We start from the raw sequence: 16,101 nt of genomic DNA on the forward strand, positions 1-16,101 counted from the left end.
ACACTATAGAGTAGTTGTTTACGGGGTGTGTCGATCACTTCGTCCGGCCGGTTTCGACGCAGTATTTCCGCTTCCGGTGAAAAATGGCGACCACGGAAGTGGGTGAGTTTCCAGATTTTTTTTCTAACAATACTGACGTTTTCTTGGTGAATAAACATTCGTTTATGTCCATGGCAGCTTAGTTTAAATATTAAGAATCTTTCTGTTGAACGCAAATGAAATTTATTGTGGAGTTTAATGTGAAAGACGAGCTAAGATGCTACAATGTTAGCATCATCTCTGCTGCACATAATGACATCTATGTTCCTGCAGTTAAAACATATTATTAACAATATTATTAACCTAGAACTGGTAGAAAACTACCGCACGTAAAACATATTTAACGGAACAAAATCTAAAATCACCAAATATGAAAATGTAAACATTCTTATCATTTATTAGAATTAAATTGTTTACAATGAATATGTCCTAAATGTTGTCGGCATTAAAATAGGTATGTGTCTAACATTTTAAGTAATTAATAAATATTTTTTATGAAACTAGTATCATATACAATGTCCTGTAAAGACGATTCCAGTGATACAAGTATATTTTTTCTGCGATAAATATTAAGAAAGTTATTGACTATAATAACCCCTAAAAATGCACTGATTTGTGGTCAAACTCCTCATACTGATCAATGGAGGTCAATATTTTAGGCGTGAGCCTTTGTTAATCTGACTTTAAAAATGCTGTAACTTGCTCAATATTTGTTCAATTTTCAAAGGGTTGGTATCATTGGAAAGCTTGCTCAACAACAGAATAAATATGTTAATTATGTTGATCATTTTTAAGTTGTTTAAATGTAAAATAGTGGATACATAAAGAAAATTGACGTTGTATTGAATTGATGAACTTCATGAAATAAGTCGGACATTCGGGTGACCTTAGACCCCTGGAATTAGAGCCCCAAAGGCTGAACAGCTTAGTCAATTGTTTGCTAGAAATCAAACAATGAGTGAAAACACTTTACAGCTTAATGTGGACAAAACTGAAACACTGGTGATTGTTCCTGATGATAAGATTCCAGGGTTGAGTCAGTACTTGGGTGACTTAGGTCAGTCTGTCAAACTGAGCCTGAGAAACCTGGGTGTTGTATTTGATAAAGACATGTCTCTTGTTCAACACTGAAGAAAACTGACCAGAAACTGTTTCCTTCAACTGAGAAAAATCTCTAATATCTAAATTTAGGAAAATGTTGTCGGAACATGATTTGGAGCTTGTAATCCATGCGTTTGTTTCTTCTCGTCTGGACTATTGTAACAGTTTGTTTTCATGTCTTAACAAGAAGGATCTGTCTCGTCTGCAGTTGATTCAGAACTCTGCAGCGAGAATTCTGAGCCGCTCTAGTAGAAGAACTCACATTTCTCCGATCCTTAAAACTCTTCACTGGCTTCCAGTTTCTTTCAGGATCAACTTTAAAATTCTGGTTCTTACTTTCAGATCTATTCATGGTCAGGCTCCTCCTTACATCACTGATCTGATCCAGCCTTACACCCCAGCTCGGGCTCTGAGGTCTGTGGATCAGAATCTACTTATGGTTCCACGCACACGGCTCAGGACCAGAGGAGAGAAATCTTTTCAGGCTGTTGCTCCTAAGCTTTGGAACAATCTTCCTCGATCTTTGCGCTTGATGGATCTACTGACTCCTTTAAGAAACACCTTAAGACGTTTCTATTTGTTCAGGCTTTTCCTTGATTTTCTCGAACTCCTGTGTTGTTCTCAGTATTATCTTGATCTTTAAAGTATGTACTTTTTTGAGTATTGTTTTGATTGTCTAAGCGCTTTGTGACCCTGGTCTCGAAAAGCGCTATATAAATAAATATTACTTACTTACTTACTTACTATATTGGTGCCACGAGGATATTGAGTCGTTTAATTTAACAATTCAAATGTTAAATCCTGGAAGTTTAAATTTAAATATTGTTTGTTTTAAGAGTTTATTTTTTTTCTAATAAATTAATTAAATGATTTCTATATTAAAAGGTTAAAATATGCAAATATTTTCAAGATTATTTTAGAAAAAAAATTTTTTTTACACTTGATTAGTCACATGATCGTATGTTAATTATGTTGATAATTTTTAAGTTGTTTAAATATAAAATAATGGACACATAAAGCAAATTGACTGTCAATAAACATCGATTCGCACATCGATCAATTTAGAAGATATTTGGCAGACTTACAAGTAAATATATACTTAATATATAATATACTTGTATAATATAAAAGTGGTTCAAAAGAATATTTTACTCACCTAAGAGGTTTTGCGAGGGAGTTTTGTCGAGTGAAAAATTGTCAAAAGTTGTCGGCGATTTGTGGCGCATATACTGGACCAATCTGAGAAATATCAATATATTCTACAGAAACTATGACGTGTGTCTTCTACGTCATCAGTATTAATAAATGTTGGTGCTGTGAACAGAGAAAACGCATTTTGACGGCGAATACATCGATCCTGCAGCTCATCAGATTGTGCAATCAATAGAGACACCAGGAAGAGGAAAATACACACATACCTATAATTTATAGTAAGTAAGTAAGTAATATTTATTTATATAGCGCTTTTCCAGACCAGGGTCACAAAGCGCTTAAACAATCAAAACAATACTCAAAAAAGTACATACTTTAAAGATCAAGATAATACTGAGAACAACACAGGAATTCCAGAAAATCAAGGAAAAGCCTGAACACATAGAAACGTCTTAAGATGTTTCTTAAAGGAGTCAGTAGATCCATCAAGAGCAAAGAGAGAGAAGATCGTTCCAAAGCTTAGGAGCAACAGCCTGAAAAGATTTCTCTCCTCTGGTCCTGAGCCGTGTGCGTGGAACCATAAGTAGATTCTGATCCACAGACCTCAGAGCCCGAGCTGGGGTGTAAGGCTGGATCAGATCAGTGATGTAAGGAGGAGCCTGACCATGAATAGATCTGAAAGTAAGAACCAGAATTTTAAAGTTGATCCTGAAAGAAACTGGAAGCCAGTAAAGAGTTTTAAGGATCGGAGAAATGTGAGTTCTTCTACTAGAGCGGGTCAGAATTCTCGCTGCAGAGTTCTGAATCAACAGATCCTTCTTGTTAAGACATGAAAACAAACTGTTACAATAGTCCAGACGAGAAGAAACAAACGCATGCTTATAGATGCAATACTATCAACGTCTCAGAGCACAAGAACACAGTGTATGATTAATGAAAGAATAATGTTTATTTTCAGAGCGCAGACGAGGACAACTCGCTGCTCTGTCTATCGCAGCGGTCGTGGTTCTGGTCGGCGTCCCCCTGTGGTGGCGGACGACAGAAACCTATCGTGCCTGGCTGCCCTTCAGTCAGATCAACGAGCTGGCCGACCTCCAGGTGTGTGTTCTTTGAACCACCACCACACACACGTGTGTGTTAACCTTCATGTATTTAACATGAGTTAATAATAACTGGCGCAGCTTCAGCTGAGCGCGGACGTGGAGGTGGTCTTCGCTCGAGGAACCGTGAGCCCGGAGCAGCAGAAGAAGTTTCCACTGACGCAGACGAAGGACGACGAATATGTTATTGATGGTTAGTGTGCGAGATTCAAAGTGTTCACGATGACAATGTATTCCAAAGAGTGTGTATTTTTTGTCCTAAGAAAACACGGCTTTGAGGTACAGATATGAGACGCGCTTCCGAACGGCGACGATCATGGAGGAAGATGCTCTGGACCAGCCGTCTGCTGCCGGTGAGGAACTCGTTTCTGCTTCTCTTTCAGCTGCAAACTTGTATTTATCGTTTAAATCAACGCTTTAGAGGCAGATCTGTCGCTGCACCTGCTCAGTGAGAGTCCATGTGGCTCTTTGGTGGTTTACGTCATCCCAGAGTCCTCAGCTCTGCTTCCCAAGGTACAGTACATTTTCCCTCTTTTCTGTCACAAAAATACAACATTTCCTTTGATTTTTGTTTTGTCAAAATGACACTTTTACACGATAACATAATGGATTATACGTTTAGATTTTATCTATACATATGTTTTTATTTTCTATAGAATTTAAACTGTCACAAATACATACGTTTTTACTGTCTTTTCATATACTTTTCATTTTTTCTAAAAGTTACACTGTCACAAATATATCAATGTGTATCTTATGTTTACATATGATTTTAATTTTCTAAAAATGACACTGTCACAAATACACTTTTTCTTTCATCTTTTTGAAAAAATACACAGTCACAAATACACTTTTTCTTTCAACTTTTTGAAAAAATACACAGTCACAAATACACTTTTTCTTTCATCTTTTTGAAAAAATACACAGTCACAAATACACTTTTTCTTTCAACTTTTTGAAAAAATACACAGTCACAAATACACTTTTTCTTTCATCTTTTTGAAAAAATACACAGTCACAAATACACTTTTTCTTTCAACTTTTTGAAAAAATGACACTGTCACAAATACACTTTTTCTTTCATCTTATTAAAAAATACACAGTCACAATTACACTTTTTCTTTCAACTTTTTGAAAAAATGACACGGTCACAATACACTTTTTCTTTCATCTTATTAAAAAATACACAGTCACAAATACACTTTTTCTTTCATCTTTTTGAAAAAATGACACGGTCACAATACACTTTTTCTTTCATCTTTTTGAAAAAATACACAGTCACAAATACACTTTTTCTTTCATCTTTTTGAAAAAATACAGTCACAAATACACTTTTTCTTTCATCTTTTTGAAAAAATACACAGTCACAAATACACCTTTTCTTTCATCTTTTTGAAAAAATACACAGTCACAAATACACCTTTTCTTTCATCTTTTTGAAAAAATACACAGTCACAAATACACATTTTCTTTCATCTTTTTGAAAAAATACACAGTCACAAATACACTTTTTCTTTCATCTTTTTGAAAAAATACACAGTCACAAATACACATTTTCTTTCATCTTATTAAAAAATACACTTTTTCTTTCGTCTTATTTAAAAAAATGACACTGTCACAAATACATACATTTTTCCTTTTATCTTTATCTAGAAATGACTCTGGCATGTTCCTCTCTCAGGACGTGGAAGTCTACGTGGGAAGGCGGCGGACGGCCCTGCTGAGGGTGGGAGCCCCGGGTCAGGTCGGGAAGTCTCTGGACACGCTGCTGTCTCACCTGGAGCCCAGGATCACTCAGATCCTGCAGGTGATGTCCTTCAGCCACTCCGACATCACGGCTGCCCTCGGCGACCGAGAGCGACTCAGTCCCACCAATAGGAGGAGCAAAGCCGACAGCATGAGGGCCTTCAAGTCCAGTCCAGGTCTGGAGATGAAAACAAAATGGCTGATCTTGTCGACTGACCTTCTCGTTTTTGTTAAAGGTTATGAAATAACATTCAGTTTGTTGAACCCCGACCCAAAGTCGCACCGGCTTCACTGGGACATCGAGGGCGCAGTGAGGACCTACATCCAGCCCATGCTCACCAAACTGTCTCCTGTGGCCAACTTCAGCATCGACTCTCAGGTGACCTTTGACCCCTGTGATCAGAGCTACATCGGTGCCACGAGGATATTGAGTCGTTTAATTGAACAGTTAAAATGATAAAACCTGGAAGTTTAAATTGAAATATTGTTTGTTTTGAGTGTTTATTTTTTTTCTAATTAATGAATTAAATGATTTCTATATTAAAAGGTTAAAATATGCAAATATTTTCAAAATTAAAAAAAAAAAAAGAAGAATTTACGCTTGATTAGTCACATGATCGTTTGCGCTTCGCCTGATTGGCTGAAATCGAGTAGCTTGTTACTAATGTCTATTATAGCAACATTTTTATATTGAATTTAAAAGTTCTACGAATAAAAATTAAGAAAATTCATTCTTGAATTATCCAAATTAAAATGTCATACTCGATGTGTTAAAAAAAAAAAAAAGAAATTTAAAGATTTAATAATATAAAAAAAAAATGATCCTTTTTTTTTCAAGTTTAAAATCAATCTTTCACTATAGAAATTATATAATTAATTTATATCCAATAATTAATTAAATATTAATATTAAGTTCCTTATGTAAAAATAATTAAATTCTAAAATGGAATTTCTCAGTGATAGTAGTTACACTCCCGCACACTAGGTGGCGATATTTAAACTCGGTGGCGCTTAAGCTTAGCGAATAAAGTGATGTGTTGCTCTTCCAGTTGTGTGTAAACAATTCAATTTTCAGATTCTCTACTACGCCATGCTGGGCGTCAACCCTCGCTTCGACAGCAGCTACGGCGCCTACACGCTCAGCTCCGACAGCCTCGCCCACGTCATCAACCCGGTGGAGGCCAGACTGGGTACGAGGGGCGACGACAGCATCATTTCCAAACTGATCACATGTCTAATTGTGTTTTCTTTTTTTTTATTCAGGGTCTAATGCTGCGTCTTCCAACCCGGTGCTGAACTTCCTGCTGTACGTGCCGGACGCTCAACATTCGCCGCTTCATATCCGTGACCACAGGAAACAGGAAGTGCCTTCAAACGCGTTTCACTCGCCTCGATGGGGAGGAATCTTGGTACTGATGACTGATCACACAACTATATATGTATATTTATATATATGTAGATACTTTATCTGCAAAGTACTCACGTCAAACTTCTGTTTAGGTTTATAACGTCAACGACCAGCACGTACCGGGGGCGGAGCTTCCAGTGGATGTCAATATAAACATGTCTAAGGTCATGGGGGTCTTCCTGGCCCAGCTGAGGTAGGAGACCTTCTAGAACACAAGAGTCATAAACCAGTCAGTTTATGTTGCCAGATGGTTTTATCAAAATCCAGTGTCTATTGTTGATTTGATGACGTAGGCGAAGTACAATATATTATATTACTGTAGTAACAAGTATATATGTGTAGTATTGTCCAGTACTTGACTCTGGTGTTGTGATACTGTCGTAACAAGTATATATGTGTAGTATTGTCCAGTACTTGACTCTGGTGTTGTGATAGTGTAGTAACAAGTATATATGTGTAGTATTGTCCAGTACTTGACTCTGGTGTTGTGATAGTGTAGTAACAAGTATACATGTGTAGTATTGTCCAGTACTTGACTCTGGTGTTGTGATAGTGTAGTAACAAGTATATATGTGTAGTATTGTCCAGTACTTGACTCTGGTGTTGTGATAGTGTAGAAACAAGTATATATGTGTAGTATTTTCCAGTACTTGACTCTGGTGTTGTGATAGTGTAGTAACAAGTATACATGTGTAGTATTGTCCAGTACTTGACTCTGGTGTTGTAGTATTTACAGACCACATGACTCTTGACGAAGTCGTAACTGCTTTCATTTGTTTTCAAACAAAATGTCCATCAGCTTTAAAAGCTGCTGGAGTCACTGTATCCTCTTGTCCTCAGTCAATGTCAGGGTATCGCAGAATCTCACTGTTATTTTAACTAATTGCAACAAAAAAATGCAAAAAACGTGAATATTTTCATGTTAATCGTCAAATATTATAAAATATATTTTATACACACTTTATTCAAATATATACCGTAAGAGAACTAGCCTTAAACTTAACGTTATATATTAAATAATTAATTTTTTTAATCGTTAAAGTTGAATATCATTACTGTGTCATGAAAATAAGTCCCTAATTGCCACAGGGATGCAGGAGGAACACAAAAATGAACGAACGCTGTGAATATTTACATGTTGATTGTAATTAAAACAAAAATAAAATCAAATTATTTTATTTCAAACTCACTTATATACACTTTTTATACACAATTGATTGAAATATAAAGCATTAACAGCTGCAGAATGTCAATATGGTTTAAAGAAAAGAAATGAACATTCATGTCAATAGTTAGCGATAATGAAGACGAGTTAAGCCTCAAAGAAAGACGTTGACTCTCTAACCAGAGGTTTTCTCCTCCATGTCTGATCCTTCCTTCCCTTCCAAGGCTGCTGCTGGGCGTGCAGCCGTCCACGCCTCCTCCGGGCTTCCTGGTGGAGTCGTGCGGCAGCGAGGGTCTCGCCGACTGGGAGCTGGACCGCCTCATGTGGACCCGGAGCGTGGAGAACATCGCCACGGCGACCATGACCGTCACGTCGCTGGCGCAGCTGCTGGACCAGATCGGAAACATCGTCATCAACGACAACATTGCGGAGCAGGTGAGTCGTTTCGCTCTGACTTTTAATCGTGTGCGATATTGGGGTCTTGCGATATCGATATTAATGCGATATTTTTTTCTTTAACCTCAAAATGTAAGGCGCAACTACTGTAGGGGAGGTCGGGGGTTAGATAAGTAAAAAGATACGATATTTCCCTTTCATTCGGTGCCGACATGATCGCAGATAAATATCACTTATAACGCCGGCGGCTCCTCTCTGATGTCGCTCAGTTTCACGGGAAACCCATGCAAGTCCTGCGAAACTGAGCGAAGTGAAGTAACAAGTATATATGTGTAGTATTTCGAGTACTTGACTCTGGTGTTGTGATAGTGTAGTAACAAGTATATATGTGTAGTATTGTCGAGTACTTGACTCTGGTGTTGTGATACTGTAGTAACAAGTATATATGTGTAGTATTGTCGAAAACTTGACTCTGGTGTTGTGATAGTGTAGTAACAAGTATATATGTGTAGTATTGTCGAGTACTTGACTCTGGTGTTGTGATAGTGTAGTAACAAGTATATATGTGTAGTATTGTCGAAAACTAGACTCTGGTGTTGTAGAATTTACAGACCGAATTTTATAACGCCGGCGGCTCCTCTCTGATGTCGCTCAGTTTCGCGGGAAACCGATGCCCCGAAGTCCCGCGAAACTGAGCGACATCAGAGAGGAGCCGCCGGCGCGTCGCGATGTCACCAAACCGATAATAAATCCACCTCCTTGTACACGCACACATAACACTTTATAAATGACGCTAACAACTTAGCTCGTTAGCATACGGTGAAGACGGACAGGTTTGTTTGGAAGTTCACGATCTTATAAGAAAACAACTGAGACGAGATGAAAAGTTCTTACAATATGTTGCTTTAACAAAGGAGGTTGAAAGAGACGAGTGACTGGATCACTAGTGTTTGACTAGATCATAAGTTAGTATTACTTCTGTAGATATACTGAGTCGTGTCGCCATAGCAACCGAGGCTAACAAGCTGCGCCGCACAGTTCGCAGACAGACGGAGACGTAAACAACAACGAGACATAGAAGTACAAATTGACAACTTTACAGAACGTGACACCGATTGTTCGAAGTTCGCATTTAAGAAATGCTTGATTTAAACAATAAAAAAAATGATACATGATCACATGTTTTCGATGCAAATATCGATATTTTTCCGATGTATCTGTCGTTGAGCGGGTTTTCGTTTTCATTGGCTCAGGTGTCCAGCGCCGTGGCGTCGCTGCAGCTGGCTGTGGCCGAGCTGGAGTCGGCCAACGTGGGCTTCGCTCTGCAGTACAGCAAGGAGGCCATGCTGGCGTCGGAGCGAGCGTTCTTCGACCCGTCGCTGCTCCACCTCCTCTACTTTCCCGACGACCAGAAGTTCGCCATCTACATCCCGCTCTTCCTGCCCATGTGCGTCCCCATCCTGCTGTCGCTGCTCAAGATCCTGTCCGAGGTTCGAAGGAGACGCCGGGAGCGACAGGCCAAGAAGGATTGAAGTTGAATCGTCCACGACTTTCGATGATTCACGGAGACTCGTCGTGTTTGAATGAAGGGCTGCTGTCGTCTCGCACTGTTCGCTTCACCATTTGAATGTTGGGAAAATATTATGTTTTTTTTAAGTTATTGAGAAATAAAGAGGTTTTAAGAATATTTCGCTGTGTGTTGCGTGTCTGGAAACGACACAAATACACTTTTCCTTTCATCATTTAAAAAAATAACTCACAAATATATACACTTTTCCTTTTATCTTTTTAAAAAAAAGCTCACAAATATACACTACCGATTACAAGTATACGTTTTTTTATTCTATATCCGACTATTCTTAACTTATTCATATTTGTATTAATACTTTTTTAAACACATTAATTCTATGCAATATTTAAAACATTTATTTATTATATTTATACTTTATTGCACTATTTTTAACTTATTCATATTTATACTTTTTTATATACATTCATTCTACACAATATTTAAAATATTATTTATTTATTATATGTATACTATATGCCACTATTTTTAACTTATTCATAGTTAATACTTTTTTTTATATACATTCATTCTATGCAATATTTAAAACATTTATTATTTTTATACTTTATTGCACTATTTTTAACTTGTTCATATTTATACATTTTTTAAATACACTCATTTATTAATACTGTTATACTATATTGCACTATTTTTAAGCTTATTCATATTTATACTTTTTTATATACATTAATTCTAGGCAATATTTAGAACATTATTTATTTATTACATTTATACTATATTTTTACTATTTTTAACTTATTCATATTTATACTTTTTTATATACATCCATTCTATGCAATATTTAAAACATTATTTATTTATTATATTTATACTTTTCCTTGATTTTCTGGAACTCCTGTTGTGTTATCAGTTTTATCTTGATCTTTAAAGTATATACTTTATTGAATATTGTTTTGATTGTTTAAGCGCTTTGTGACCGTGGTGTGGAAAAGCGCTATATAAATACAAATTACTTACTTACTATATTGCACTATTTTTCACTTATTCATATTTATACTTTTTTAAACACGTTAATTCTATGCAATATTTAAAACATTATTTATGTATTTATTATATTCATACTATATTGCACTATTTTTTAACTTTTTTCATATTTATACTTTTTTATAAACATTCATTCTATGCAATATTTAAAACATTATTTATTTATTATATTTATACTATATTGGACTATTTTTAACTTATTCATATTTATACTTTTTTTTATATACATTCATTCTTTGCAATATTTAAAACATAATTTATTCATTTATTATATTCATATTATATTGCACAGTTTTTAACTTATTCCTATTATACTTTTTTAAACACATTCATTCTATGCAATAATAAAAACATTATTTATTTATTTATTATATTAATACTATATTGCACTATTTTTAACTAATTCATATTTATACTTTTTTAAACACATTCATTCTAGGCAATATTTAAAACATTATTTATTTATTATATTTATACTATATTTATACTATTTTTTAACTAATTCATATTTATACTTTTTTAAACACATTCATTCTATGCAATATTTAAAACATTATTTATTTAATATATTTATACTATATTGCACTATTTTTAACTAATTCATATTTATACTTTTTTAAACACATTCATTCTATGCAATAATAAAAACATTATTTATTTATTTATTATATTCATACTATATTGCACTATGTTTAACTAATTCATATTTATACTTTTCTAAACACATTCATTCTATGCAATATTTAAAACATTATTTATTTAATATATTTATACTATATTGCACTATTTTTAACTTATTCATATTTAAACTTTTTTATATACATTCATTCTATTCTGGGTTTTTTAACGGTTGCCAAGCAACGACATTTTTCATTGCGGTGTTTTTTTCTATGCAATGACAGTAAATGATGTCTCAAGACTAATAAATCCAATAAATATTAAAATTAAATTCATGAAGTTAAAATAACTACAATTTTAAAATGGAATTCCGCAGCAGTTACACTCCCGCACTGTAGGTGGCGCCGCGCGCCTCTTCAACACCGAGTGGCGCTTAAAGCTTAGCGAATAAAGGGATGTGTCGCTTGGCGGAAAGTAGCACAGCTACCAAGTGTTAGCTTTGAGAGCGCCATTATTTTAAATCCTCTGCGGCTCCTGCGAAGATTCGGCGACATCTTACCTCCCGCTGCACGATCTTCACCTTTGACCGAAAACCGCGGTGTAATATCGTCTTTGTAACTCGCGAGCTTTTCCCGCTATTTACGCTGCTAGCCTCGAAGCTAAGCGAGCCTTGTGTGCATCATGTCTGCGGGTGTTGTTAGAGGACCCGCGGGGAGCAACGACTGTCGGATCTACGTGGGGAACCTGCCTCCGGACATACGGTCCAAGGACGTGGAGGATCTGTTCTACAAGTACGGCATGATCCGAGACATCGACCTGAAGAACCGACGAGGAGGACCGCCGTTTGCCTTTGTGCAGTTCGAGGATCCGAGGTGAAGAAAAAAAGCTGCTCTTTTGAGATGTTTCTCGCGAAAGTTGCGTTAAAACTCGTGCAAATGTTTTATAAAGTGTTTTTATTCTTGCTTTTTATTTGTTGTTGTTGCTGGTTTACTGTGGTTTTGTTGTAGGATTGTTTGTGTGAACCTCGTGGTCAGAACTCACCTAAACCTTTAGCAGTTTTACTATGTTTAGTTAGTTTCCTTTTATATTTACACTTAAAACACACTAAAATATAGTGAATTAAAGTTTGTTGTTGGAGATCAAGTGTGGATTTAAGTTAAAAAATCAATGTATTTTAAGTTTTTCTCTGGTATGTTAACAGGTAAGTTTTGGGCCGGTATTCAATCAGAAGTTTTAACTTAAATTCAAAACTCTCTTACGATACTATAGTAACAAGTATATATTTGCAGTATTGAGTATACACTCTGGTGTTGTAGTATATACAGACCACATGACTCTTGACAAAGTCGTAACTGCTTTCATTTTGTTTTTCAAACCGAAACCTTTTTAAAAGCTGCTGGAGTCGCTGTATCCTCTCGTCCTCAGCAATCATTCTTTTAGCTGCGGAGGAGATATTGAACGCTGCCATCTAGCGACCGGAAGTTTAATTGCAACAGAAAAAAGGATCAAATGCTGTGAATATTGACATGTTAATTGAAAATAATTAAAAAATATATATATATTTATTTATGTATAATATAAACCACAATTGAACTACAGTACAAATAAGATATGACTTTAATGCCACAAAAAAGATACAGTGTTGTGTAATATTGGTACTGTACTGTGAACTAAAGCACAAAAAGCTTAAACTCTTGATGGAAGTCGTAACGTTAAAAGCAACTGGGGAAGCCCGTATCCTCTTGTCCTCAGTTTTTGCCAGATTGTGTTCTTCCTTTAGCGTTGGAGAACATAAATACTGCTTCCATTTATTGGTTGGGAGTTAAATTGCAACAGAAAAATGAACAAATCTGTAAATATTTGCTCAACATTGACCATAGAAGGGACATTAAAACTATATTTGAAAGATAAACAAATGTATATCAATAATCGTGGGGGTGAACCCCGGATATTTAAGTGTTTTACCATTTTCTCACAGGGACGCAGAGGACGCCGTCTACGGCAGAGATGGTTACGACTACGACGGCTACAGACTGCGGGTGGAGTTTCCTCGCAGCGGGAGAGGAGGAGGAGGAGGCGGCGGAGGAGGAGGGGGTGGTGGAGGAGGAGGAGGAGGCGGCGGTGGAGGAGGCGTCGGATCGGCCGGACCCCCGAGAGGACGTTACGGACCCCCCTCGAGACGCTCGGAGCACAGGGTCGTCGTGTCCGGTGAGTTTAGAAGCGTGGGCGGTTCTTCTTCTTCTTGAGTTGTTGTGGTCTGATGTGTCCTGAAATTGTCGCCAGGTCTGCCACCTAGTGGAAGCTGGCAGGACTTGAAGGATCACATGCGGGAGGCGGGCGACGTTTGTTACGCCGACGTCAACCGTGACGGCAGTGGAGTCGTGGAGTTCGTTCGCAAAGAGGACATGACGTACGCCGTCAGGAAACTGGACAACACCAAGTTTCGCTCCCATGAGGTATTTACCCTACTTTTAAAAAATGTATATTTAAGACTGGATATTGTAGAAATTGCTGATAAATATTGCTTTATTTGTCCTGCAGTGGGTAAGTAAGTGGTTGTAGGATTAAACGGGAAATCCAAGTGTTTTTTTTAAGTTGTAATGAAGTGGATTTTGACGACCCCCGACCCCCGTCTGTCCAGGGCGAGACCTCCTACATCCGCGTGAAGACGGACGGGCCCCGCAGCCCGAGCTACGGTCGCTCCAGGAGCCGGAGCAGGAGTCGCAGCCGGAGCAAGAGCCGCTCACGCAGCTACTCGCCGCACCGCAGCCGAGGGTCTCCACGCTACTCCCCTCGCCGCTCTCGGTCCCGCTCCCGCTCTCGGTCCCGTTCTCGCACCTAGATCCAGCACCCGACCCCCCCCCCACCCCCCATGACCCCCCAAGAGTGATGCCGGTCCCTTCAGGAGCCACAGATGAAATTCCACAACGTCATCTGACAACAAAAAAAAATGCTACACCACACATCACTTGTTGCTCATCACCCTTTGTTTTTTTTCTTTGGTTGCAAGCTTTCATTTGCCATCCTTTTTTTCCCCCCTCTCTCTCTCTCTCTCTCCCTCCCTCCCCCTCTCTCTCCCCCGCCCCCCCATCACCATGTCTGCTGTACTGACTGTGCTTTAGCTGCTTTACTCTGTTTTTGTCCAAGAGACGTTTAGCTTTTTTTCCAAGGATACACAAATGTGCTCTGACTTTCTTTTGTGTCTCTCTGTAGAGATCAAAGAAACATGATAGGATGGGATCAGACGAGTCAGTTCAAATTAGGATTAACAGATGGAGGAGGAAGAGAAGGAGGATAATGGCACCCAATGGTATGATAGTTGTGCCTTGTCGATTGTAAAATCTGCTTCTGAAGGCTGTTGACTATTTCTTACATTGACAATGACGTGGTTTAAAAAAAAGTCTCCCAGTGGTGATGTCTGTGTGATTCTATGGAGAGCCAAAGGTTGCCCTCCATCGTCATACCCCAGCTTTACACCGTGAATGTTTTCTTTTGTCCTTGATTTGATATATAGATGTTTCTCTTTCTTTTTCTTTTTTTTTTTTTGTTATTAACATCTTTGTTAGATGAAGATATTTTTTAAACATGTGAAGGTGTGATTCTAACTCGCCTCCTTCTCTTTGGTTCTGCTGGTATTCTGAAGGTTTGGACTGGGCTCAGAGTCTACCCATTCCGGAGCCGGATCAGATTATGATTAGGCGTCAGGATGGATACATGGAGCAGGAATTCGGGATTTTCTTTTTTTTTTTTTTTACCAGGAGAGGATCTCAATTCAGGCCCCTGCCAACTTTAAAAAAAACGTCCAACTGGAAACAAAAGTTAGGAAGCGAATTGGCCCTTCAAAATGCAACCGCATGCAAGTTTTAAAAAGATTTTTTTTTTTTTTTAACCTAATAAAAAATGGCTGCGATCAAATCCAGGAGGAAGGCTGGGAGGTGCAGGACGGAGCCACACCAGTAAGGAGGGGTAAAAGGCGGGGGGGAGGAGGGGAAATGACTGATGTGGTATGTATCTTTTTTCTTAGGTCTCTTTTCATCAGTATGATCTTGTATCGTTAAGCTTTGTTCTCTTTTAATAAAAATATAACGTGAGTTAAACCTTTGTGTTTTATTGTTTCGCACGAGTACAGACTTGAATGTTCAATCTACTTTTATTAATGTCAAATATTAAGTTTATATTTTTTTTAATTGTTTTGCACATCACAAAATACAGACTTAAAGAATGTTCAATCTACTTGATTTATTTATGTAAAATATTTGGTTTATGTTTAAACTGTTCTGTTGTTTCTCACAACACAAAGTACAGATTTAAAGAATCTACTTGTTTTATTTAGTTTATACTTTTGTTAAACTGTTCTGTTCATTGTTCACACACAACACAGTGCAGACTTAAAGAATGTTCAATCTGCTTTTATATATGTGAAATATTAAGTTTAAATATTTTTTTATTTGTTAAACTGTTCTGTTTTTTCAGACACAAAGTACAGATTTAAAGAATCTACTTGTTTTATTTATGGAAAATATTAAGTTTATATATTTTTTAAACTGTTCTGTTTATTGTATACACACAACACAAAGTACAGACTTAAAGAATGTTCAATCTACTTGTTTTATTTATGCAAAATATTTGGTTTATGTTTTTAAAAAAACTTGTTAAACTTCTGTTGTTTCACACAACCCAAAGTAGAGTAGAATCTACTTATTTATTCAGAATATTTAGTTTATATTAAATAAATAAAAATCCAGTTAAATAAATGTTGCTTTCCCAAATCAAAACGTTTCAGTAATCTTTATTTTATGGT

General features: G+C 37.0%; 2 protein-coding genes across 2 annotated transcripts; both read left to right on the plus strand.

Moving 5' to 3' along the window:
* The first annotated feature begins 82 nt into the window (after window positions 1-82).
* On the plus strand, window positions 83-9,794 carry pigs (phosphatidylinositol glycan anchor biosynthesis, class S). The gene is made up of 12 exons (XM_087807963.1): window positions 83-102; window positions 3,251-3,390; window positions 3,474-3,585; window positions 3,656-3,745; window positions 3,814-3,905; window positions 5,074-5,314; window positions 5,375-5,517; window positions 6,214-6,328; window positions 6,402-6,547; window positions 6,639-6,739; window positions 7,936-8,146; window positions 9,361-9,794. The coding sequence occupies exons 1-12, from the start codon at window positions 84-86 to the stop codon at window positions 9,637-9,639; spliced, it is 1,689 nt and encodes a 562-aa protein (XP_087664089.1). The 5' UTR covers window position 83; the 3' UTR covers window positions 9,640-9,794.
* A 1,962-nt stretch (window positions 9,795-11,756) lies between these two features.
* LOC148065834 (serine/arginine-rich splicing factor 1A-like) lies at window positions 11,757-15,397 on the plus strand. Its single transcript, XM_087807724.1, has 5 exons — window positions 11,757-12,172; window positions 13,279-13,508; window positions 13,584-13,756; window positions 13,942-14,610; window positions 14,944-15,397. The coding sequence occupies exons 1-4, from the start codon at window positions 11,982-11,984 to the stop codon at window positions 14,140-14,142; spliced, it is 795 nt and encodes a 264-aa protein (XP_087663850.1). The 5' UTR covers window positions 11,757-11,981; the 3' UTR covers window positions 14,143-14,610; window positions 14,944-15,397.
* The last annotated feature ends 704 nt before the right edge of the window (window positions 15,398-16,101 follow it).

Source organism: Callionymus lyra, chromosome 14, assembly GCF_982586985.1.
Source record: "Callionymus lyra chromosome 14, fCalLyr1.hap1.1, whole genome shotgun sequence".
Classification (NCBI taxonomy): domain Eukaryota; kingdom Metazoa; phylum Chordata; class Actinopteri; order Syngnathiformes; family Callionymidae; genus Callionymus; species Callionymus lyra.